At 50.7% G+C, this 25744-nt stretch overlaps 1 protein-coding gene across 1 annotated transcript; it reads right to left on the bottom strand.

Annotated features, from left to right (window-relative positions):
• Nucleotides 1-25572, bottom strand: LOC115538936 (vesicle-fusing ATPase). The gene is made up of 22 exons (XM_030350150.1): nucleotides 25437-25572; nucleotides 23809-23894; nucleotides 22726-22822; nucleotides 21385-21424; nucleotides 20173-20339; nucleotides 19470-19577; nucleotides 18759-18834; nucleotides 17835-17990; nucleotides 16289-16488; nucleotides 14148-14313; nucleotides 12898-12972; nucleotides 12073-12260; nucleotides 11115-11210; nucleotides 10228-10384; nucleotides 8702-8835; nucleotides 8310-8376; nucleotides 7895-7974; nucleotides 6007-6141; nucleotides 3447-3560; nucleotides 1384-1439; nucleotides 1231-1297; nucleotides 1-794 (listed from the first exon to the last, which is right to left on the bottom strand). The coding sequence occupies exons 1-21, from the start codon at nucleotides 25446-25448 to the stop codon at nucleotides 1273-1275; spliced, it is 2235 nt and encodes a 744-aa protein (XP_030206010.1). The 5' UTR covers nucleotides 25449-25572; the 3' UTR covers nucleotides 1-794; nucleotides 1231-1272.
• Nucleotides 25573-25744: the final 172 nt, after the last annotated feature.

Genomic DNA, 25744 nt, shown 5'->3' with positions numbered 1-25744 from the left:
TTCATTCCAGAATTTATTCAGGCGCAAAGTAGAGGCAGAAGATTCCGAGGATTCATGAAAAATACAAACGTGGTTCACCCAGGAGTATAAACCAGGATTAAAGTAGGGTAAACTAAAGAGGGACATGAATCAGGACCTTTCATTCTAAAGATACCATCTCCCTACAGGCAGAAGAACCATAACCACCTCCGGTAGATTCAGGTATTGAACCATCAAGGAGAACCTTCACAGAAATACCCCAAAACATTATCAGATTATGTGCTTTCCCTTCTGAAGCTTTAAAAAACAAATGTGAAATTGAATCAAACTCTTTAATTTCTCGAAATAGTTTATTTATTAAAATAACAGATGTCGAAACACAATTTTAAAGAAGATAATAATAAATTGAGTAGCGTGATTAAGATCAAAAAAAATAATCCTGGAATGATTTTTCTTCCAACAGTTTCGGTTTAAGGCACAAATGAAGAAAATGCTATCACTATCACCATGGTTACTATTTAAATTATAGTCATCCTTTTGTCATTAAAAGTAAAGCACCCAGGGAGTGTGAGATGGAGCCTGTGAGGTTGCACATCAAGTGGACTTCATTCATCAGAATATCAACAGATATAAACAGTGGTGATCCATGGACCCCCCGCCACGTCGGTCCTGGGGGGGCTGCTGGTGTGTGACAGGGTGTAACAAGGGGGTCGGGATCAGAGGAAGAGTCCGAGAAATGGAACCCATTTCCCCCTCACGATCCTTTTCCCCCTCCGTTCGGAACGCTGATTCTGAGGCGTCCGATTTCTTCGTGTCTGAGGGATCAAGAAAGAAGAAGTAAAAAGTGAACGCGTCTCCGAGCGCATTCGCTTCGCTGCCGATGCAGGCGGCAGAGGCGTCTTTAGTTTGTCCGATCTTTTTGATCATTCCTTTGTTGGTTACGTCACAGATATTAAAAGGACCTTAAAGGTGACACATTATATACCATTGCAAGCCGTTTTTGAAATCTGCCTCTTCTGACATCACAAGTGGGCGTGTGCACCTAGATTTGTGCTGGAGAGGAAGAGGCAGATTTTTCCAAACGGCTTGCAACGGCCAATCACACTCACACCTGGTGGTATAATATGTCACCTTAAGTCCTTAGACTACCTGTAGGCATCCTTATATGGTCACGCAAGTCACTTAATACATAAATAGTCACATTAGCAAATAGATAGCCCAGCGTCATTATTTGTGCACTGTGTGACTTACCGAGGGAATCTTCCTCTATGTGACGGCTCCTGTACGTTTAGCCTAGAACATAATATCCGAACGAGATCTGTCGGAGATAAACAACACATGGTCATGAATCGGAACCGTAATAAATGGGTTGTGCGCTAATGTATGCGTGTACGCTATACTTACATTCCTGGGTCGCTGAGCAGACTGAGGAACTTAGTAACTCTGAATCGAGGCTCCATCTGCAGGAGGCGAGGCAGGAAGAGGCGACGTTAGCGGGAAGCAATCGGAACATAACTGCGATAAAAACTGAGTGAGTTAAAGAGACAACTCAACGAATGTTTGAGCAATTTTGAAAAGCGGCAATTAGCCTCCGGAGCGAATGCTTTGGTTTTGAAAGAACAGGAATCAAACAAGAGGGGAGCGGGGGGGGGGGGGGGGGGAGTGAAATTCATGGCAGACTATGCAATAACTTATGCCTGGAATCGCCCTGGGCCATTGGAGTTGGGACATAGGAGCAGTCAGAAGCATTGGAATGAGAAAAAAATAGAAGATAAAAGTGTGTGTGTGTGTGTGTGTGTGTGTGTGTGTGTGTGTGTGTGTGTGTGTGTGTGTGTGTGTGCGTGTGCGTGTGTGTTCGCGCGTACACTCGACGCTGTGTGCAGCATGTCTCGGCAAACTCTACCTCATACTTTCTTAGGCCCGTGTGTGGGCGTGGGCGTGTGTGGAGGGGATGCAGAGTGCAGATCATGGCTGCTGCTGCATCGCTGCATACCACAGCAATTACACAGCATCCCGCCTCAACAAACAGGCCTCACACATCACCAACATACCACAGAGTCACGGAGTCGCACAGGGTCTAAAGCCCCCCCCCCCCCCCCCCCGCCGACCACATGTCAGTGTGTTGTCCAGACTCCTGTAGCTCCGTGACCGGGCCTGTTTACACGCTGTCCAGATCAAGACCCCATCAGCGCGCCGTAGAGAGATGGACGGAGCGACCACATCCACGGAGTAAACAACCCTGGTGTGGTTTCCTCTGGTCGAGGTGAGCACCGACCGAGGTCTGGACGGCTCGAGGAGAAGGAGACGTTTGAGGAGCCCTCGTGGAAAACCTCAAGAGTGACAGGCCGGGCGTGTGGAGGAGGAGGCCGGGGCGAACCGGAGCCCCGACCCAAACAATGTGCTGGAGAGGGATCCCACCGCCGGTGGGTTTGGAACGTCACCCGGCACAGCCCCGGCGCAATTAGGGCCCCGGACGGGCCCCGGCCCGGCAGGGCTGTCAGATGTGGAGATAAGGACTGTGGTGGTCCCGCTCTGCTGCCTCTGGCGGTCCGCTGCTGGCCTCCAACGCCGTGGCTTTGAACACTCAAAAAGCCTTTCCAAGTATAAACTAAGAAAAGCAAAGAAGACGAATTAGCGCGAACTGTGAAGCCAGACGAACGGTTTGGCGTGGGTGTTTTTGACGTCTCTGTTAATCCACCGCTTGGACACGTCAGACGCAGCCTCTTCCACGTCCCCCTGACACGTTGACGGCTGCAGACGGGCCTTCAAGCGGGGGGAACTCGAACCCTGAGTTCTGCAGAGAGCTGTCTCCCATGTCCCTCAGAACCAGAGGGGCTGCTCGCTCAGAAGGCCACTTGATGGGCTTCGGGGGGGGGGGGGGGGAGTTTGGAGAGCTACGAACGAGTTCCCGCAATGAGGAAGAGGACGATGAGGAGGATGGCGGTCCACGACCCCGGGCTAATTGATTGCAGTTTGTTGTGTCTGAGGCTGTAGCATGCGCCGCTGATGTGGCCCAGATGTTGAGAGAAAGAGCAGACTGACAGCTGGGACGCAGGATCTCAATCAATTATTTAGCTGCTGAATAGCTCACACAAGTATGTGTGCATGCACACATGTGTGTGTGTGTGCATACCAGCTGGGCCGGGGGCACAGGTGGAGAAGACGACCCACAGCAGGACAACTGGTCCGGTCCCTCCTTTGTGGACCAGGACCCAACGACGGTCTGAACCATTTGCCACTAAAAAAAATCCCTCAACACCAAAAGCAAAACTTAACCATCCGTCCCCGACTGACTGCACTTAACCAAATACCTCAACTTCAGCATCCATATCAATAAACTAAGCTAATGCCTAAACTCCAAGCAATCTTACGGTGTTTACCTTTAAATAATGAGGACATTTCTAAGTGACCCCAGATGTTTGAACGGTGGTGTACGTGCGTCTGACTCGTGTCCCTCCCGCCCTCACCTGCGCGGCCATCTCAATGAGCATCAGCAGCTTCTTGATGCCGATGGACAGACGCTTGCCCTTCACGACCTTGGCTATGCTGGCCCGCTCATCCTCCTGGAAGCTACCCAGCAGCTGTGGTGAGGAGGGGGAGGGAGAGAGGGGGATGGAAGGGGGAGAGACAGTAAAAAACATTGTAGAAAGGAGGCATGTGGACAGCATCTGTAAATGGTTATTTCTTCATTTGAGCAACGTTGTAAGTGGTATTTATTGAAATGATATTATCCCAAATTCTACACAACAGGAGCCTTCCTAAATCATTTCAACAGATCACATTGAAGATGCGTCTTGTCATGGAGATATTGTTGTCATAAATCTGTTGCCGTGTCTCCGATCCTGAGTCGAACATTCTTTGTGATTTGCTTATGACTAAGACATTTCAGAATTGTGCTTTAGTCGCATTATTCTGCCACGTGAAATGTGCTGGAGAAAGACCCAGCATGCATTCCTGTCTACTATGACCCCGAGTGTGTGTGTTAGTTAGTTTGTGTATGCATGTGTGTAGGCATGCAAGCATGTGTCTATATGTGTTTGCGTGCATGCAAGTGTGTGCGTGTGTGCATATGTGTGTTTCGTGCATGCGTGCGTGTGTCTGTTTCAGTGTTTTGTGCGTGCGTGTGTGTTTCGGTGTTTTGTGTGTGCGTGGGTGTGTGTTTCGGTTATTTGTGCGTGTGGGCGTGTGTCTGTTTCAGTTTTTTGTGTGTGCGAGAGTGTGCGTGTTTCGGTGTTTTGTGTGTGCGAGTGTGTGTGTTTCAGTGTTTTGTGCGTGCGAGATGGTGTGTTTTAGTGTTTTGTGCGTGCGAGCGTGTGTGTGTTTTGGTGTTTTGTGCGTGCGAGCGTGTGTCTGTTTCGTTGTTTTGTGCGCGTGAGCGCGTGTGTGTTTCGGCGTTTTGTGCGTGCAAGCGTGTGTGTGTTTCGGTGTTTTGCGCGTGCGAGCGTGTGTGTGTTTTGGTGTTTCGTGCATGCATGCGTGTGTCTATTTCAGTGTTTTGTGTATGCCAGGCATGCAAACTGGCTCGGGGTGAAAAAGGTGAGAATGATGCGTGAGCTGAGAAAAACACAGACCCACTATAGGGTTCCAGGTTTATACTCCGGGGAGCTTTCTTTTACATTTTTTAATGTGTTAGGGTTAGTCACAAGCTAAAAAAAATTACAGGACTGCGCACAATTACAAACAAAGCATTAATTTATTATGTGCAAGGGCAGCCCCAATAGGTACATAATTTATCACAAAATTAAGAAAGAATATTGAGAAGAATAAAAAGAGGTGGGAGGACAGGGCAATAGGAGTATGCCATTATTTATTTTTCTTCTTGGCCTGGACCAGTGTCTCAAGGGCCCGCTTTCGAGCGACTTCTCTCGGCTATATCGACTAGTATGTATCAACACAACTGGTGACCCGCTGAAAAATTCTCTTTTGGCGCGTTTCCACCGGAGGGTGCGTTCGGTTCGGTTCGCAAAGTTGCGGCACGGTTCGCGTTTCCACCGCCAAAAGTGGGCGTGACATGGGGATAAAAACAAACCGCGAGGTATTATTCTGGACAATGGACGTGTCGCGTAAAACGTTAGCTTGGGCGAACAAGGAGGTGGAGCATGGACCTATTAAAGAAGACAATACTTTATTAAAGCATGCAATTGTGATGTAGAACAAAATAAAAAGAAAACCAAGGTGCTTGCATGATATTGAAGCCTACAGCGATCGTTACTTAACTTGTGTGGTGGTGCCTTATCATTTGTTTACCCTCGCGTGCACTCTCATTGGCTGAATCGATGAGAACGTTTTAGATAATATAAGGTCGCGGGGAGACGAAGCTCTGTTCGTTTGTTTATTTTATTTACGTGACCATATTTTTGTTATGTTTGTTTTGGGAATCAGTTCTCGTCGTTCACCTTCGGGATGTTTACGTGGCTGCCGCGGCGATCGACATCCGGCCTACCATGAGGGTACTGTCGGCGGTGGAAACGCTCGGTGGAAACGAGGCATTTAAAGGCTCCGCTGGGCTCACGCTTGGCCGTTTCAGATGGTAGGCGACTTTCCGCTCGCGCTGTCGGATGTCCGCGCGGCTTCACGAGCGAGCGCATGCGTTCGACGAGCACGGAAGCGACAGTTCCACGGGAGTGCGCCCACTTGTCGTGCCGCCTGACAGAATGCTGCGCCTTCTCTCTGTCCGCTCGCTATTAGCAGGCGCTACAAGGACTCCATGGCTGGCCATCAGACCCCCCCCCCCCCCCCCCCCCCCCCCAAAATGTTTTCTCAACGGATCTCCACGAATCACACAAGTGGTCAATTTTGTCTTCAAAACGGCGAATTTCGCCGAAAGGTGACTAGTTTGCATGCCTGGTATGCGTGTGTGTTTCGGTGTTTTGTGCGTGCGAGCACGCATGCGTTTCAGTGTTTTGTGCGTGCGAGCGCGCATGTGTTTCAGAGTTTTGTGCGTGTGAGCGCGTGTGTGTTTCGGTGCTGTGGGCGTGCGAGCGTGTATGTATTTCGGTGTTTTGTGCGTGCGTGCGTGCGTGCTACCTCCAGGGCCTCCACCAGCTGCCCTCCACTGGAGATGTTGGGGATGTGGATGGTGGTGCTGAAGGCGTCCAGCATCTCCATCTCCTGCAGGACGTCCTTGCGGCTCGTGGTCCCGATGATCAGCAGCTTACGGCCCTGCAGCGCGAGACGGGGGGTGAGCGGGCGGTGGGTGGCATGGAGCTACAGCAGCAGCTTCAGTGGCTCAGCGCGTCATTGTGTTAGCACGAAGGGCGCCCCACCAGTGGTGGTTTCCATGGGACAGAGTGGTGTGGGGGCCAGGCTGAGAGATGCTGGGTGTAAACCCCTAATGGCCGAGGCAATGCAGCCCGTCTGCCCATCAGGCATGTGCCTCTGAAGTCTGGACCCACTGGGTCCAGGTGTCTCCTGGATCACTGAATAGAAACTGTTGAAGGTGTTTCGTCACGGTGACGAGAATAAGACTCAGAATAAGGTAAGGGTACGAGATGCTGCATAATCTTTTTTATATGTCACTGGTGAACGAAAAGGCGATGTGAACCTCAAACTTGATTTTGTGTTCAAAGCAGAATTGACACTGAGGCTCACTGAGGCCTGATCCGGAAGAACCAGGGTAGAACCCGGCTGGACAGACAGTAGAACCATGCTGGAAAGGGAGTGGAACCAGGCTGGAGAGACAGTAGAACCAGGCTGGACAGACAGTAGAACCAGGCTGGACAGACAGTAGAACCAGGCTGGACAGACAGAGGAGGAGACGACAGAGGAGGAGACGAGAGAGGAGGAGACGAGAGAGGAGGAGACGAGAAAGGAGGAGACGAGGGAGGAGGAGACGAGAGAGGAGGAGACGAGGGAGGAGGACACGAGAGAGGAGGTGACGAGAGAGGAGCAGACGAGAGAGGAGGAGACGAGAGAGGAGGACACGAGAGAGGAGGTGACGAGGGAGGAGGACACGAGAGAGGAGGTGACGAGAGAGGATCAGACGAGAGAGGAGGACACGAGAGAGGAGGTGACGAGAGAGGAGCAGACGAGAGAGGAGGTGACGAGGGAGGAGGAGACGAGAGAGGAGGAGACGAGAGAGGAGCAGAGGAACGGAGGAAGCATCCAGCACAAAGAGCAGAAAGGCATCCACGTCTCGGGGGAGGAAGTGAGGAGGGAGGATGCAAGGGTGTACGTGAAGGAGAGGAGCATGAAGACGAAGGGGGAGAGGAGGAGGAGCACGGAGGGAGGTGGGGGGGGGGGGGATTATGGCCGGGGGGTGCCCCCCGTGGCGTCGGGGGCTGCGACGCTGCATGCAGATGAGCTACCACACAGGCGGCGGCGCTGCCAGCTCCCGGCTCTCTCACAGGGCCCTTTCTCCTGCCCGTCCCCCCGGCCTCCCGCGACCCAGGCGCCCCGCTGGGCTCGGTGCTTAACAACCCCCGAAAGGAGCAGCGCGGCCAGGCATTCACCCCCCCCCCTCGCCCCCCCCCCGCACCACTTCTCATGCACACACAGCCAACGTATAGTCCGCCATACCGCCTTTCACCAGCCTCATTAACAACAGAACGGGGTTAAGAACAGGCTCATGGACGTACACAAACACACCCTCCACACAGCGTCTGGGGCCAAGGGGGACATGGAGACTGCCCCTCTCTCTCTCTCTCTCTCTCTCTCTCTCTCTCTCTCTCTCTCTCTCTCTCTCTCTCTCTCTCTCTCTCTCTCTCTCTCTCTCTCTCTCTCTCTCTCTCTCTCTCTCTCTCTCTCTCTCTCTCTCTCTCTCTCTCTCTCTCTGATCTGCTGCCCTCTTTCTGCAAGTACGTGAAATACAATCGCTGGAGACAACAGTGAACGCTGGTGTGGGGGACAGAGGCTCACAGGAGAAGGAAGGGAGAAGGAGGAGGAGAGGAGAGGAGGTGATCAGAGGCAGTTGTACCTTAGGCGGAGGTTTCTTGAGGAGGACCAGGAGAGCCTGCAGGACCAGGTTGGAGAAGCGGGGTCCGATGGGGACGTAGTCTGGAGGGACAGGGAGACCCTCAGAGACCACTCACCAGAGGTACATTGTGGAGCAGTGACACTAGATAAGACTAACATTACACACTGTCCATCAGTTACAGAGGGCTCCCCCTTAAAGTTAGAACAGCATCAAATAAAAACACTTACTAACTCACTAATCAACTAACAAATTCACAACAACCAAGTTCAGAGCAAAAGCACTATGAGGTCAAGTTTGTACACTGAGTGCTCATGGAAATATGAGAAAAGTCTTCCCATTCATAAAGGATTTCCATCCACACAGAAACAACCGGGCTCCGTTCCCCCGACATAGACCCGAGGTGAGGTGTTGTTACCTAGCAGGCGCTCGATGTCGTCCACCACCACGCAGCTCAGCTGCGACTTGTAGGCATCTTCAAATATCTGCGGGCGCCGGAGAAGCACATGAGAACCTCCTCGCTACCAGGGAGAGCACGACATGATTTAACGGTCTGCCTGGTTTTCCATCTATCAACTCCAACGGAACGGGAACCATAATTGTTTTTGTTTAAGAGTGCGGTCTGCGTGCCGGATGATGAACGGCACGAGGCTGCAGGCGGTTAATATTACGACTGTGGGCTGAACGTGACAACACGTCCAGCAGGAAGTCCACCAGGACTCTGACCTCCACTGGTATGCAGTCAGAGGCTCCAGAACCGGCCCGTGCACAACACGTTCCCCACCGGAGGGGGGCGGAGGGCAGGGGTACCTTTTTGATGGCCTGGCACTTGGCGATCTCCGAGTGTCCGATCATCTTGTCCGGGGAGCAGATCTTGATGAAGGGGAACTGGGAGTCCTCCGAGATCTTGGCAGCCAGAGCCGTCTTCCCGCTGCTGGGAGGACCTGGGGGGGGGGGGGAGACGCAGCAAATCACCCTGGATGCAGCGCGCAGCTGCCGACCGCACCGCCACTAAATCACGAGATCGCGACCACCGCGGCCGCCGGCCTCCGCTGAAGAGGCTCGGTTTGGTTTATACTCCCCACCACTACACGTCCAGGGTAACGCTGTCCTACGGTGACTGGAGCTGCTGTGTCTGTTTTGTTATGACGCGACGACTGTATGAGACGTTATAGATTCGGGTGTTGATCTTGGGGGTCCGACTGAAGGACCTCCGCCACAGCCTTCTGACGGTTCAACCGCTGTCACGTAGGAATGCATCTGGGAGACGCATCGTGTGCTTCTAAGTGACTGGAAAGCCCTTTGTTTGGGTACGGTCAGGTCAATAAAACGTGTATGCGTGTGTTTGAACCTCTGGCCGTAAGTGAAAGCATTATGAGTTGTTAAAGAATGTTGGAATGACGTTTACATGGATAGGACGCGGTGTATGTGTGTGTATAACTATGTACTGTGTGTGTTTGGTACTATGTACACGTGTGCATGCAGCAGTATGGATATGTGTGCGTGCATCAGAATGTAAATGTTTGTGTGCAACAGAATGTATATGTGTGTGTGCATCAGTATGTCGATGTGTGTGCACGCATCATCATGTACATATGTGTGTGCATCAGGATGTATGTGTTTGTGTATCAGTATGTACGTGTGCGTGCATCAGTATATACATGTGTGCGTGCATCAGTAGCTATGCGTGCGTGCAGTGAGTATGTATGTGTGTGGTTGTATCAGTATACATGTGTTTGTGTATCAGTATGTATGTGTGTGCTTATCGGATGTATATGTGTGCATGCAGCAGTATGTTGATGTGTGTGCGTGCAACAGTGTGTACATGTGTGTTTGCATCAAAAAGTATGTGTGTGTGCATTATAATGTATGTGAGTGCAGGGTGTATGCATGCGTGTGCGTGCATCAGTATGTTTGTGTGTGTGCTTGCAGCGTGTATGTATGTGTATGCATCAGGATGCATGTGTGCATGCAGTGTATATGTAAGTGTGTGTGTGTGTGTGTGTGTGTGTATCACTTTGTACATGCGTGTTTGAATCAGGATGTATTTCTGTAACAGTATGTATATAAGTGTGTGCGTGCAGTGTGTATGTAAGTGTGTATGTGTGTATCAGTATGTACATGCGTGTTTGAATCAGGATGTATTTCTGTAGCAGTATGTGTATAAGTGTGTGCGTGCAGTGTGTATAAGTGTGTGTGTGCAGTGTGTATGTAAGTGTGTGTGTGTATCAGTATGTACATGCGTGTTTGACTCAGGATGTATTTCTGTAGCAGTACGTGTAGATGTGTGTGTGGGTGCCTCAGGCTGTGTGTGAGTGCGGGGTGTGGTCGCCCACCCTCCAGCAGCACAGACACCAGGGGCGTGCGCTCGCTGTTCTTGGTCTGCTGCACCAGCAGCTCTCCGTCGCTCAGGGCCTCGGTCACCGAGTCGCCCCAGCGGATGATGCCGTTCATGATGTAGCTGGCGTAGTCCTCCTGGTTGCTGCCGAAGGCCTGCAGGGAGGGAACCACGGGACGAGGAAGAGTTGAAGAGCGAGGAAGAAAGTTCAGACGACACTGGTGACTGTTGGAGCTTCAGTCCTCCTATCTCTGTCGAATAAGTAATTGATTTATTCTTAAATCATCGCATATTGTAGGATTCTGGCATTCTGCAATTGTGCAAAAAAATACTTTTTCTATTTTTTTTATCATATTTCATATCTTAACGGTAGGGTTGGGAATAAGGAGAGCTCGGTTCTAGTCGTATCCAACTGAAAAGAGACCACCACTCCCTTCAGGCCTTCCACATGTTAGTCACATATGACCACATGTTAGTCATATGTGACCACATGTTAGTCATATGTGACCACATATGTGACTAACATGTGGTCACATGTGACTAACAAGCTGGTCTCATGTGACTAACGAGCTGTTCACATGTGACTTACATTTGGTAACATGTGACTAACGAGCGGGTCACATGTGACTAACGAGCGGGTCACATGTGACTAACGAGCTGGTCACATGTGACTAACACGCTGGTCATATGTGACTAACATCTTACTAACGAGCTGGTAGCATGTGACTAACGAGCTGGTCACATGTGACTATCGAGTAGGTCACATGTGACTAACCCGTGACTAACGAGCTGGCAGCTTGTGACACATGAACGGGTCACATGTACCTGATGGCAGGTTGATCAGAGGGAGAGATCACTAGGTCTCAGGTCACGGCAGTGACTCACAGGTTTGATGTCGTTGTTCAGCGAGGCCAGGAAGTCGTTCCTGTGGACCAGCAGCTTCTCCGCCTTCTCCATGTCCACCTCCACCGTGGCACTGGCCTGCGCACAAACACACACACACAGACACACACACGCCGCTGTGAATCATGCTGTTGTTTGCATTGCACATCCAGACAGATATTGCCACGGACAATGCGCTCCTCAGAGTATGAAAGGTCAGACAGGTGGAGGGGAGGGGTCATGACCAGAGAGAGAGAGAGAGAGAGAGAGAGAGAGAGAGAGAGAGAGAGAGAGAGAGAGAGAGAGAGAGAGAGAGAGAGAGAGAGAGAGAGAGAGAGAGAGAGAGAGAGAGAGAGAGAGAGAGAGAGAGAGAGAGAGAGAGAGAGTCAGTCACACAAGCGTAAAGGTCTCCTGTCCGTCATACATCATCACCTCACAATATTTAGCATTCTGACTGAACGTCTGCACACGTGTGTGTAAGGGAGTTTCCCTGCCCTCTGGGGGGCTGGGGTTAGGGGGGGTGTCATAAATATATAGGCCTGTGAAATCCTTTGAGACTAGAACTGGGATTAAGGGCTGTACTAATGCCATTGACTTGACGTGCGTGCGCACGCGTGCGCGTGTGTGTCTGTGTGTGTGTGTGAGGGTTGTGTGCGAGGGTTGTCCGTCTGTCTGCCTGACTTTGTATGTGTGAGTGGGTTGTGTATGTCTGCGTGTATGTGTGTGTGGGTTGTGTATGTCTGCGTGCATGTGTGCGCGTGTGTTTGTGAGTTGTGTATGTCTGCGTGTACGTGTGTGGGATGTGAAGGTTGTGTGTCGAGGCCCTGTGGTCTACCCTAATCCCCCCCCCCCCCCCCCCTTGTCGGAACTACCATAGTCCCCCGTGGTCTATTCTAGCCCCTCCCCCCCCCGGTGGCGTGGTCTACTCTAGCCCCGCCCCCCTGGCGGCGTGCGCTCCTACCTTGATGTGGCGGTTCATGGCGCTGGACTGCGCGGCCCGGACCAGCCCCTCCAGCTCCGCCCCGCTGTAGTTCTTGGTCTCGGCCGCCAGCTCCTTCACGTCCACGTCCGACGCCAGCAGCTTGAACTCACGCATCTTCGCCGTGTGGATGTTGAGGATCTGGACACGCCCACGCTCGTCAGGCAGGCCTGGGGGGGAGGGGGGGTGGGGGGGGGAGACAGAGGAGAGGAGGGTGGAGGGAGAGAAGGGGAGAAGAGGGGGGAGAGAAAGGAAGAGAGGGGGGAGAGAGGAGGGAGAAGAGGGTGGGAGAGGGGAGAGGTCAGAGAGCAAAAAGGGGAGAGAGAGGAGAGAGGGGGGAGAGAAGTGAGAGAGGGGGGGAGAGAGGGGGAAGTGAAGGGAGAAGAGAGAGAGAAGGGGAGAGGTCAGAGAGCAGAGAAGGGGAGAGGGGGAAGAAGAGATGGGAGATTGGGGGAGAGAAAAGGAGATAGGGGAGAGAACAACAGCACGGTCAGGACGTGCTTCTGTCGCCTGAGCCCTCTGATGAGAACCCTCCAAAAGTGTATGAGGTGAAGCTAAGCGATGCATACAACACCCCAGTGAATGACTGGCATTGATTCAGCTTTTCATTAGCGTAAGACGAGCGTACACGTGACCTTAACTTAAATGTCACATAAAGAATAAATGAATAAAAAAAAAATTATCGGTGGAATATTCCAGAGCTGCACATTTCCTGGCGGGATCGAACACTCCGCTCCGCTCGGCTGCGGTCGAGGGTTGGGGAGGGGGAGGGGGAGGGGGAGGGGGAGGGAGGCGGTCTGCACTCACCAATCTCCATCTTCACCTCCAGTCGGCCCGGCCTCAAGAGAGCCTCGTCAATCAGGTCCGGCCTGTTGGTCATCCCTGGACACAGAGACACAGAGACAGAGAGACAGAGAGAGAGAGAGAGAGACAGAGAGACAGAGAGACAGAGAGACACAGAGAGAGAGACAGAGAGAGAGAGAGAGACAGAGAGACAGAGAGAGAGAGAGAGAGAGAGAGAGAGAGAGACAGAGAGAGAGAGAGAGACAGATAGAGAGACAGAGAGAGAGAGAGAGAGAGAGAGAGAGAGAGAGAGAGAATCAGAGAGACAGATAGAGAGACACAGAGAGAGAGCGAGTTCATGTTGTGCACATCAAGGTGTGTAGGGTTAGGGCTAGTCATCACAGTGAGTAAGGGTGTGTGGAAGGGGTGTGTGTGTTCATCATAGTGAGTCGGCGTGTGCGTTCATCACAGTGAAACAGGGTGTGTGTGTGTGTGTGTGTGTGTGTGTAGTGGTTTGTGTGTTCCTCACAGTGAGTCAGGGTGTGTGTGGTAGCGGTGTGTGGTAGCGCAGTGTGTGGTAGGGTGTGTGTATGTAGGGGTGTGTGCGTTCATCACAGTGAGTGTGTGTGTGTGCGGTAGGGGTGTGGGCGGGGTGTGTGTGGTAGGGGCTGTGTGGGGTAGGGGTGTGTGTGCGTCGTGGTGTGTGTGTGTGTTCATCACAGTGCGTCGGGGTGTGTATGGTAGGGGTGTGTGTCCATCGCAGGGCGTGTGGGGTAGGGGTTGTGTGCGGTAATGGGGGTGTGTGCGTTCATCACAGGTTGTGTGCGTTCATCACAGGTGTGTGTGTGTGTGTGTGTGTGTGTGTGTGTGTGTGTGTGTGTGTGTGTGTGTGTGTGTGTGTGTGTGTGGGCTGTGTGTAGGGCCTAAAAAATGTTTTTGTTTGGTTCCGGTTTCCGACCGACCCTGTCAATTTATGTGCGACCCAAATGGGGGTTATTTTTATTTTATGTAAAAAATAAAAAAAAAGTTTTTTTTTTTTTTTTATGCAAACTATAATTACGTTTTGGTACATCACCTCTTCATTCTGTACAAGGATGAGCGAATTTTCTCGTTTTTAAATGAAAACAACCTACCTATCATTCGCTGCCGCTGGAAAAAGTAAAATAAAAAAATAAAAAAAAATTCCCTACCTACCCATGACCTCAACTGACAACCAACAGGAACCAAACTTTTTTTTTTTTTAGGCCCAGAAGTGAGTGCGTGTCCCCTCTCACCGATGACCAGGATGTTGTTGAGCTGCTCCACGCCGTCGATCTTGGACAGCAGCTGGTTGACCACCGTGTCGTGGACGCCCGTGCTGCCCGCCATGCTGCCGCGCTGCTTGCAGATGGCGTCGATCTCGTCGAAGATGATGATGTGCAGGCCGCTGTTGGCGCCCAGCTGTGGCGGGGGGGGGACGACGACACACAAAGCGTTTACAGAGTATTATTGGATGGATTATGACTATGATCCACCAGGAGGTCATGGGAAATACTGCGTGATAGCAATACATTAGCATAAGGGGGGAAGGAAACCGTTCCAACACAGCGGAACACACCCAACAGATTTGTTCCCCAACTCGTCCGAGTCTCCCCAAACGTTTCTGATGGCCAACGGTTGGGCCAGTGTGATCCACGCTTAAGCTGACTGAGAGGTGAGACTTAGCTGAGTCTTAACTGAGAGGTGAGTCTGAGCTGAGAGGTGAGTCTGAGCTGAGAGGTGATCATTGACTGAGAGGTGAGTCTTAACTGAGAGGTGAGTCTGAGCTGATAGGTGAGTGTTTACTGAGAGTTGATCCTTAGCTGGCTGAGAGGGGGAGATGAGGCCTGAAGTCAGGGTGGGGGGTCACCCTCCAGCCGTCAGGCTTCATAGCGAGCATTTAAAGCAGGTGTGGAGCTGGCCTTATTACGCAGCGTGTGTGCCAGTGTTTGTGTGCCTGTGTGTCTCAGTATCGCTGTGTGTGTGTATGTCTCGGTATCGCTGTGTGTGTGTGTGTGTGTGTGTGTGTGTGTGTGTGTGTGTGTGTGTGTGTGTGTGTGTGTGTGTGTGTGTGTGTGTGTGTGTGTTGGTTCTAAGGGGAGGTCAGAGATAACTGGGCCCCTCATTAGGTGGTGAAGAGTGAGACCCCACACTGGTGTCCTATCATGAGGGCCCAACGTCATCACACACACACACACACACACACACACACACACACACACACACACACACACACACACACACACACACACACACACACACACACACACACACACACACACACACACACACAGGATGGGACCAAATGCATGGTGGCTATGTGTGAGTAAAGGGCAGATCTCTCCGCTCCTGCAGAAATTAGCTTTTCTGTTTGGTTAGAGACCAGATGCTATCGCGGGAGAGAAGGGGGGCATTGAGCCATGCTGGGAACAGGCTGTGAACAGTCAGGCCAGCACTCCCTGGCCCGTTATCTGATGTGTCCATGATTGGATCGTTGGGGGGGAAGGTGCAGGGCGACAGAGAGATGCAATGTGACGCAGCACAGGAAGACAAACGTTTGGCTATTCATTTTATGGACCTAATGATTCATCTGAAAGATAATCGTTAGATTAATCGACTATGACAGTAATCATTAGTTGCAGCTCTACGAATGTATCCATCATGTGAACACAATTAATACCGTGTGTGTGCGTCTCAATCGATGATAAGAAGCTGGATTAAGTCATCAACGTGAATAATTCCGATGATAACACCTTCAATTTGTCCTTTGTGATTACAAGTGGGATCCATAAATCTGAAAAAGTATCATGGATTTATGTTTGAGTGAGGATGTATGTACGTGAGTGAGTGAGTGAGTGAGTGAGTGAGTGAGTGAGTGAGTGAGTGAGTGAGTGAGTGAGTGAGTGAGTGAGTGAGTGAGTGAGTGAGTGAGTGAGTGAGTGATTCACAGAGAGAAAGCAAGTGAGTAAGTCAGATTGAGTGAGTGAGTGAGTGAGTGGGTAAATGAGTAAGTATGAGAGGGAGAAAGACTGAGTGTTGGAATGAGTGAGTGAGTGAGTGTGAGTGAGTGACTGTGTGAGCGAGTGAGGAAGAGAGTGAGAGAGTGAGTGAATGATGGCGAGAGTGATTGATTGTGAGTGAGAGTGACTGACTGCGTGAGTGAGTGAGTGTGTCAGAGAGAGAAAGTGAGTGAGTGAATGAGGGCGAGAGTGAGTGAGTGGGTGAGTGAGTGGGCGAGAGTGAGTGAGTGAGTGAGTGAGTGAGTGAGTGAGTGAGTGAGTGAGTGAGTGAGTGGGTGAGTGAGTGGGCGAGAGTGAGTGAGTGAGTGAGCGAGTGTGGGCGAGAGTGAGTGAGTGAGTGGGTGAGTGAGTGAGTGGGTGAGTGGGTGAGTGCTCACCCTCTTCTGCTCCTCCTCTGCGTCGGCGAACAGCTTCCTGATGTTGGCCTCCGACTCGCCCACGTACTTGTTGAGGACCTCGGGCCCGTTCACGATCTTGGGCTCGCGGGCGTTCAGCATGTTGCCGATCTGTCGCGCCATCAGGGTCTTACCGCAGCCCGGGGGGCCGAAGAGCAGGATGCCCTTCACGTGCTTACAGCCTGGGGGGGGGGGGGGGGCACAGGGGTCAGCCTCAGCCTCAGCCTCCCTCCCTCCCTCCTCTAGCCGTACACCCAGGGCTCTGCGCTGGGGTTATGATGGGGGGGGATCTGGTGTCTTTAGACCTACTGACACCCAGGTCTGTCTCTAGAACCCCAGGTCTGTCTCCAGGTCGGTTCCCCCCCCCCCCCCCCCCCCCCTCTACCTGGCTCACCCACCCAACCCCCCCCCTCCAGAGGACCATCTGGGGGGGAAGGTCGCCACGGTGACGACAGGTGGGGGGAGCGGGAAAGGTGAGGTCGAAAGGGCCGGAAGATAAGACCAGCCGGAGGGAGAGGGAGGGGGGGGGGGGGAGAGGCTACCTTAAAGGGGTGACGAGGTGAGGAACAGCGAGCCCCCCCTCCCCAACATTTGGTGGGGGGGGGGGGGGGGGGGGGGGGGGGGGAGAGAACACTGGTGGAGAATACCCTCTCTGTCCGCATTCAAACTAACAGAGACGAGTACCCTCACACACACACACACACACACACACACACACACACACACACACACACACACACACACACACACGCGCGGTACTGCGTCACCTTTAGCTCCTCTATCTGTGCTCGCCATCTCATTACGGGGGCCAGGTGGCCGCAGCCAGGGGCTCCCCCCCTCCCCCCCCCCCCCAAAGGTCAGCGCACCCAGCGCCGGACACCCCGACCGGCCGCGGGGGGGAGCATGTGTCGGTATGTACGAACGGGGATGAGTGGGGAGGGATCAGTTTGATGGTGTGTGTGTGTGTGTGTGTGTGTGTGTGTGTGTGTGTGTGTGTGTGTGTGTGTGTGTGTGTGTGTGTGTGTGTGTGTGTGTTCTTCTCTGTCTTCCTGTGTGCGTACAGAGAAAGTAAAGCATTGTGTTGTGTGACGCCCGTGTCTGAGAGTCATGGGCTGACGGCTGACAACCTGGAAAACATCTGGACACTGGGCTGCCTGTTCTCCCATCACTCACCCTGCTTGGTGACTGGTTTCACTGGGGCAGACAACAAGGCCTCTCTCTCTGGGACCGTTTACTCTGTAAGTGTGCCTCTATCGAGTACATCATTGGTCATGGGAGACTACGTGAACTTGGACCGAAACCAGGGGCTTGTTGCTGCAAGCTTCCCCTACGTTCTGAGGCCTGAACCCCTGAAACAAAGAGGACCCCTCACTCTGAGAGAGGTCTGATGGTCTCGTATCCCTGAGATTGGCTCTCCGACCCTCTGACCTGGGCGATGTCACACAGCGCTGGATTTAGGCTTTAGGTTTGACAGACGGAAAACCCAGCAACATGATTGGTTGAACCCGATGTGTGACAGCCGTCTCACCCATCTGCTCCACGATGTCGGGGGGAAAGACGCGCGAGGCGAAGGCCCGCCTGAAGATGTCGGAGAACTCCTTGTCCAGACCGCCGATGCCCATCCGCTCAAAGTTCCAGTCGGGATTGATGATGGACTGGCGGGATTCCCGCGTCTTGGCCTTCCCTGGGAGAGGAGGGGGAGGAGGAGAGAGGAGGAGGAGGGGGGAGGAGGAGGAGGAGGAAGAGGAGAGGAGGAGAAGGAGGTAGGTGGAGGAGGGAGGAGAGGAAGGAGGGAGGAAGAGGCGGGAGGAGGAGGAGGAGAGGAAGAGGAGGGAGGATGAAGAAGAGAGGAAGAGGAGGGAGGAGGAGTTGAAGAGGAGGAGGAGGAGGAGGAGGAAGAAGGAGGAGGAGGGAGATATATTGATTGAACAAACCTTGTAATTGCTTCTAATAGAAAAAGCTAAAAGCTATGGTTCATTATTCGTATTACATAAAAACAAGTTATTATTTACTGTAATGCAAAATCCTTTACACCTTGATTGGTTTTGTCCTTCTCTTCTATGTTCTGGGAATAAGTGGACTATCCCTACAATCAAACTTCCAATCCAGATGGAGAAAGAGATCGACATGGGCATGCTGCCCCCTTGTGGCGGAATAATGCTTAATTTAACCAGGCTCCAACGCCTCAGAATCACCCTAATTCCACATGAACTACATTACGTATCACCACTCAATATGAATCATCTGAGATACAGGTCCACTAAGGCTGTGTAATTTAAATGTTTAGGCCTTTGTGTAGACAATTATGCACGGTCAAATGCATGCAAAACAAAAGCACAACATATGCATGCATCGTGTGGTGACATGTTGAGTGTCTGAGAGTGGCTGTTGTGTTGGGAGATTGAGACGTCCTCAGACGAGGGTGAACGTCTCCCGCTCATGCCTCACTCACCTATGAGCGTTACGGACGAGGTTTCAGCCTTCTCAAAGATCACCTGACTGTTGCCATTCAACAAACCGATATCGATCTGCAAGAAGGGCAGAACAGCACCAAATAAGGACACAATCAGGAACATACCAGGACCAAATCAGGACCAAATCACGATGAGTCGCCTGTTTAATTGGTCTCACCCCCTTGCACAAAACTAAAATAAACAACGATTATTCTTGTGGGACGCTTGGACGCAAACGCCAAAGCAGGCATTCTGAGGTGTATTTTTACACAAAATATATACCGTCATAAAGATAGTGTCAAGGAGTTTCAGTCATTAACTCCTGAGATCCTTCTTTAGATTTGATTCCACTCCAAAAGAAACGCAGACAACATTACAGTGATGAACAGAAAAACTCCAACCCTCTACTTCGACATACAGACACTCGTTACTGGCTAGAATAAAGACAGCCACAGCATACAGCAGGCTGCCCTAGCCTCTGCCGCCCCCTGGTGGTCAGGTGAGACAGCAGGCTGCGCTAGCCTCTGCCGCCCCCTGTTGGGCAGGTGAGACAGCAGGCTGCGCTAGCCACTGCTGCCCCCTGGTGGTCAGGTGAGACAGCAGGCTGCGCTAGCCTCTGCTGCCCCCTGGTGGTCAGGTGAGACAGCAGGCTGCGCTAGCCTCTGCTGCCCCCTGGTGGTCAGGTGAGGCAGCGGCGGGTGTGCAGGTACCTTCTGCTTCTTGCCGGAGTTTCCCTCCCCCTTCAGGATGCTGGGGTCCATGGCCTCCATGTTCTTCACCACCAAGGCAAACAGCTTGTCGCTGAAACTGAACGCCAGCTTCAGCCAATCAGAGGGAGCGACATCCAAGGTTAGGATCCATAGAGTCCATGGTGTATAAAAGCACTTTAAAAGATCCTATACATACTGTATATATACAAACACATATAAATACACACACACACATATATATATAGAACTATATAATTACTTCAATGGTATAATACCTTCATGTGAGCATGTACCGCTACTATTAATATTGAGTCATTGAGCAGAGACCTTACCCCAAGTGACTACCGGCGGTAGTAATCGAAGGTGCTAGTAACTGACGATAGTAGTAACTGACGATAGTAGCAACTGACGTTAGTAGTAACTGACATTAGTAGTAACTGACGGTAGTAACTAACGGTAGTAGTAACTGACGGTAGTAGTAACTGACGGTAGTAGTAACTGACGGTAGTAGTAACTGACGGAAGTAGTAACTGACGGTAGTAGTAACTAACGGTAGTAACTAACGGTAGTAGTAACTGACGGTAGTAGTAACTGACGGTAGTCACTAACGGTAGTAGTAACTGACGGTAGTAGTAACTAACGGTAGTAACTAACTGACAGACTGACTGACACACTAACTGACGTGACCGTGGATCTCGATCACCTGCTGGCCGGCGCTGAAGGCCTGGTTGCTGAAGCTCTGGAGGAACTCGGCGGCCATCTTGTCCGAGTCGTAGGGGCTGCTGTCCACGTTCTTCTTCTGCAGGAAGTCCACCTCCAGCAGGATCGAGCCCACATACTGACGGCTCTTATCGAACTTATAGCTGGTCACTGTTCGAGAAAACCGACAAACAGAACCTCTTATAGACAATTCTTTCATGATGAACCACGATGTTATAATCCCACAAAAATTCAAAAGCTTATTTTTGTATAAACCGTTCTATTGCCAAGTCCCAAAGATAAGAGCTTTTCAGTAAAGCCCAGACTCCTCTTATGTTCACCCTGTGTGTGCATTAAAACAAATACTTATGATGGGAGAAATGGAGCTAAAGTAGGATCAACAGTGAACGCGGGATCCAAGAGGGCTTTTAGTCGCGCTTCTACAACCTTCATCACGTTAGGTTCACCTTAGCGGCTAGGAGGAAGACTTTGGAGAAAACGTGATTGATATCATATAGATAACGTCTGTGGCTCCCGTTGCACTCAGTTCAATTGAAATAGAGTACAGAAGCTTTGCTACCAGGCTACCTATAACATCTCTCCATGGACACCATGTCTGCTGGAGATAATCCAATCATTTGATCCGATAGGTCCAAGATCCGAAACCAACCCTGGATCAATGATGTAAAGGCGTGTTCAAATCCACGGTCGAACCTCCTGAGAAAGAGGTGCAGCCATGTTCTGCTGCTCGGCTCCTGTTCCCAGATCCTTCATGATCTGCCTGTTTCTACATTGCCTTGCTCTGGCATCTCTTGTGCCATTTCTTCATTGGATGCCGTTTCTCTTCGTTTCTTTCTCTTTCTCTTTCAAAAGTGGTGCTATGGTAACATACAAACGAGCAGAGTCATCTCTTCATTTCACAAGGACCCCCTGCTGGTGAAATCGTCTAAATGAGGAAGAAAGCCTAGCTTACATCTCCAGCGGACTGATCTTCTGCCCAATGTGAGAACCTCTAGCCGACGACCAGTGGCGTAACATCATGGTGATATGCCCCGGTGTATCACCATGTATTATATTTATTTTACAAATATTTATTTTGTGCATTTAGCATCGATCCCTGTTCATCGGAAATGACGAGAGCAGAATGTAGTGAATCTAGAGAGATTCTGAAGCCATGTTTCCTCCAGCTGGGGTGTACAGCGTGTCCATGACTTACCCTCAACGTCTTGTCCGATAGATAGTCCCGCCCATTTTCTCTACAAAAAGAAAGAAAAGGCAAAACTTTAGGCATTCCATTGTACCGGTCATTATTCTCTCTGTTGGGAGCTTTGGCGACGATATTATACAAACAAACAAAAAGCACAGAAGGGGACAGTGTAAAATGAATCTGGTTGCACAGAAACAAGGAGTTGCTTTTTATAGGGTGGGGGTGGGGCAGCAAGCACAGACACAGAAGAGCCTCCTTCTCCAAACAACCCAACATCTCCACTCACATCCACACAACAACAACAACATAAGACATGGCTGTTACCCTCCTCTGGAACATGGACTCGTTTCACAGCACATCCCTGTAGCCGTTCATGTCTTTCACGCACACTTTACAGCTGCAGCTCGCTTTGATTCAGCGAATATGGATGCAACATGGGCCTCGGGCATGCAGTGGCCATCTTGGTTCTCAATGCTAGCTGGGAGGAGTGAACTCATCATTCACCAACCAGCAGGCGCTTAGAACCGAGCTGGCTGCTAGGTGCACGAGGCTCATAGTAGGACCACCGTGTGCAGTCTGCCACTGTGGACTCTGGTCCGTCCACGACGGGAGCACGATTGATTGATTGAACATTCAACAAGTTATAATAAAAAATAAATTAAAAAAAAAGCCCAAAGACTTGTTTATGGTCCTTAGACCCTACTGCACGTGTAGCTGGTGAAATAAGACCATGAGAAGAGGTTACTGGGGTTACCTGATGGCTGTGGCAGCTGCCAAGATTAGAGATGCAAGGAGAGCAGGCAGAGACAGAGAGACACAAGAGGAGTGTGAGCGGTGGGACAGAGGAGCAGAGAGGTCCTGCAGTCCAGAGGACCACCCCGGGGCGCCACACGTTAAGTCAAGACTTGTGGTGTGCTAGACTACTTTGATATTTGATATACATTATAGATGATTCAATTAGTGTTGCTATGATATATTTTCTGTATTTATATTATAAAAAGGGAGAATCACTTATTATTATGGTTGTCGGGTTATGAGGTAAAGTCATTAAAAGTGTCGACATAACAATAAGTAGCATTTTACCATTCAAACAAACAACCACATTTGCTGCAATAATTGTGATTTGGTTTGTATTTAATCCATTCCCACTTATACATTCTTGTTGTCTTCATAAAGCACTTTTCGTCAGATGCTTTGCATTCTTATGCGACCCTGTTCCCACTGAAACCTGGTTGCCATGGCAGCCGCAGGCCACTGTACCCCCACTGTAACCCGGTTGCCACGGCAACAGCAGGTCACTGTATCCCCGGTGTAACCCGGTTGCCACGGCAGCAGCAGCAGCAGGCCTACCTGGGGGAGGCTGAAGGCGATGGTTCCCACAGCGACGCTGGGGTGGGTCTTCAGGGTGAAGACGTACTTGTGGGTGACGTTGCGGACCGAGACGTGCCTGCAGGGAGATCACAGTGAGTCCAGATACCTCAACCTTGGGTCATCTGAGAGCTATTTGACTGGTTCGTGATAGAGGTCACACAGTGAGTCCTGATACCTCATCCTGGGGTCATCTGAGAGCTATAGGACTGGTTCGTGATGGAGGTCACACAGTGAGTCCAGATACCTCATCCTGGGGTCATCTGAGAGCTATAGGACTGGTTCGTGATGGAGGTCACACAGTGAGTCCAGATACCTCATCCTGGGGTCATCTGAGAGCTATAGGACTGGTTCGTGATGGAGGTCACACAGTGAGTCCAGATACCTCATCCTGGGGTCATCTGAGAGCTATAGGACTGGTTCGTGATGGAGGTCACACAGTGAGTCCAGATACCTCATCCTGGGGTCATCTGAGAGCTATAGGACTGGTTCGTGATGGAGGTCACACAGTGAGTCCAGATACCTCATCCTGGGGTCATCTGAGAGCTATAGGACTGGTTTGTGATGAAGATACTCCAGCAAAACAGTGGGGAATCGCTGACACTTTTTTATCGAGTAAAATCAATCTAAACATAGCGCCGCAAGCTGCCTTCATTCCTTGAAGTAGGGGTAAGGTTGTGTTCCGCGCAGGCATTCATAATCAATGAGTTTGAGTACATATTCACACAGCTCTGAAAAAAGCCTCCAAAGAAAATCATCTTATTCATCCATTCAGCAGGGCAATAAGACGAAGCGATTCGCCCTATTCATGAGGTGCTTCGGAGAGCGGTCATGTGTTGGACCCCCGGGATGCAGAGCGGTTGGGGGGGCACCATGAGGGACCAGGAGGAATCAGGAGGGACCAGGAGGGACCAGGAGGAACCAGGAGGAACCAGGAGGGCGACAGGATGATGGCCTCTTTTTAATGCATACAACGATGCTACACAAGCAAACAGAAACTAACATGTACACACACACAGTTGCACACACACACACGCACGCACACACACACACGGTCCAACCCACTGTTCAAACTGTTGTTCCTTATCGCTGATGACAGCGCAGTTACTCAGGGACAGCTCGTCTGTGGGGCACTTCGCCGCGTGCATGTTCTGAAGACAAAAGAAACACAATGGGCCCCGGGTCAGGTCAGGCTGAGGTACTGGAGGACTCTGAGTAACACAACAGAGGTGCGAGTAATCCATCACACTCCAGTCCCGTTTAAAATTAAATCGTCTCTGTTACAGGAGTGTACAAAGGATTTGAGAAACATGCGTATTACTCCAGGAAAAGCGTGCATCGACAACTCAGATACTCATTACAAAAGGCACCACTAAGACAAAGACAACACACACACACACACACACACACACACACACACACACACACACACACACACACACACACACACACACACACACACACACACACACACACACACACACTTCAATTGGCTCTGATCAGCAGACAGGGAGAAGACGTAGGGTGAGTTATCATCTATGGAGCAGCGTGCTCATGACGTCGTCTCGGCCCTCCTCGTTACCCTGCAGCCGACCCCTAGAGGTTCTTCACCCCTCAAACAGTCTACGTGTGTTCACTTCAGGACGGAGGAGGTCCTCCTGGACGGGGTGGATCTGAGGCCCGTGAGGTTCACCCCTCCATCAGATGTCTTCAATTAAGAAAGGGTCCTCCAGGGAGAGGTGGATCAGGATCCCTAGAGGACGTGTATCCACCTCCACCAGGAAGTCCCACTGCTGCTTATTGACAACCTGTCCCGTAGCTTCTGGCTCAAAGAATCGTCATCACCTTCACTTCTTCTATTGCTGTTTATTTGGCTGTCTCCTGAACCACTGTATACAGCGAGTTCCATCTTTTCTTAAAGGCTACTGGAGAGCACCCGTTAATATACATTACATACATATAAATATTATTATTCCAGCTTGCAGTCTAAAGAGTAAATGCTCTTCTTCTCCTTGAATTGTTCATCTGATCCAGTAAAGGCTTTTCCAACATGAATTTGACATGGAAAATCGGTATTAATAAAGTTTGTCCTGGTGTTCATAACACCAAGACAAACTAAAAGCTGTCTACACTATAGTGAGCCACACACACACACACACACACACACACACACACACACACACACACACACACACACACACACACACACAGCAGACAGCAGACTGTGTTTACATCGTCAACAATCCACCAAACTTATAACGATTAAATAGTGCTGCTTATTTTATTATTGATACATCTTACCACTCTTGCATTGTGTTTTAATGTATCTGCTACAGTGTAGGAGGATATGTTAATACTATTTATTTATCAGCTATTTCAGAGCATTGACTCAACTTTGAACAACCTGTCAAACTAACTAAACGGAATGTTTCACTACTCATCTGACCGGTAACACCTCCCATGCAGCTGTTAGCACTGGTTAAAGTGAATTAAAGTGAGTCAAGGTGATGTAAAGTGAGGTTAAGTGAGCAGTCATGAGACTCTCTATCGTTTCCGGGCTGACTTGAATGACGGCTCATTCACAGACCAATGCTGTAGCCTTAAGGGTAAGTGCTCAGGGCCCTTAACTTAACCTCACAGTCACACTGCTTGTTAAGAGGTTATTTTGTGCTTGAGATGTTATTCGAACTCACCCGGCCCGCCATCTCTGAACTCTTGTTGTTTAAATCCAAGTGTAGAAAAACGCGACGTTGACAGAACAACGCGTACGACCTCTCTGGGCGGGGCCTTGAGTGCTGACGTCATCACGCACACGAAGTGAACGCCAACTGCCTCTCTGGGCGGGGCATCGAGTGGTGACGTATTACGCATTTGACGTACAAAAAACACCGTTTTTTTTCTTTTTTGTAAGTTAAATGATATCAGCCACTCACAGGTAAACATCCGTATGTATCGCACAACCACGGATCCTTAGCATTTTGACTGAACATTTAGACGCAGA

The sequence above is a fragment of the Gadus morhua genome, unplaced genomic scaffold (genome assembly GCF_902167405.1).
Source record: "Gadus morhua unplaced genomic scaffold, gadMor3.0, whole genome shotgun sequence".
Taxonomy (NCBI): domain Eukaryota; kingdom Metazoa; phylum Chordata; class Actinopteri; order Gadiformes; family Gadidae; genus Gadus; species Gadus morhua.
This window is presented reverse-complemented; position numbering and strand designations above follow the sequence as displayed.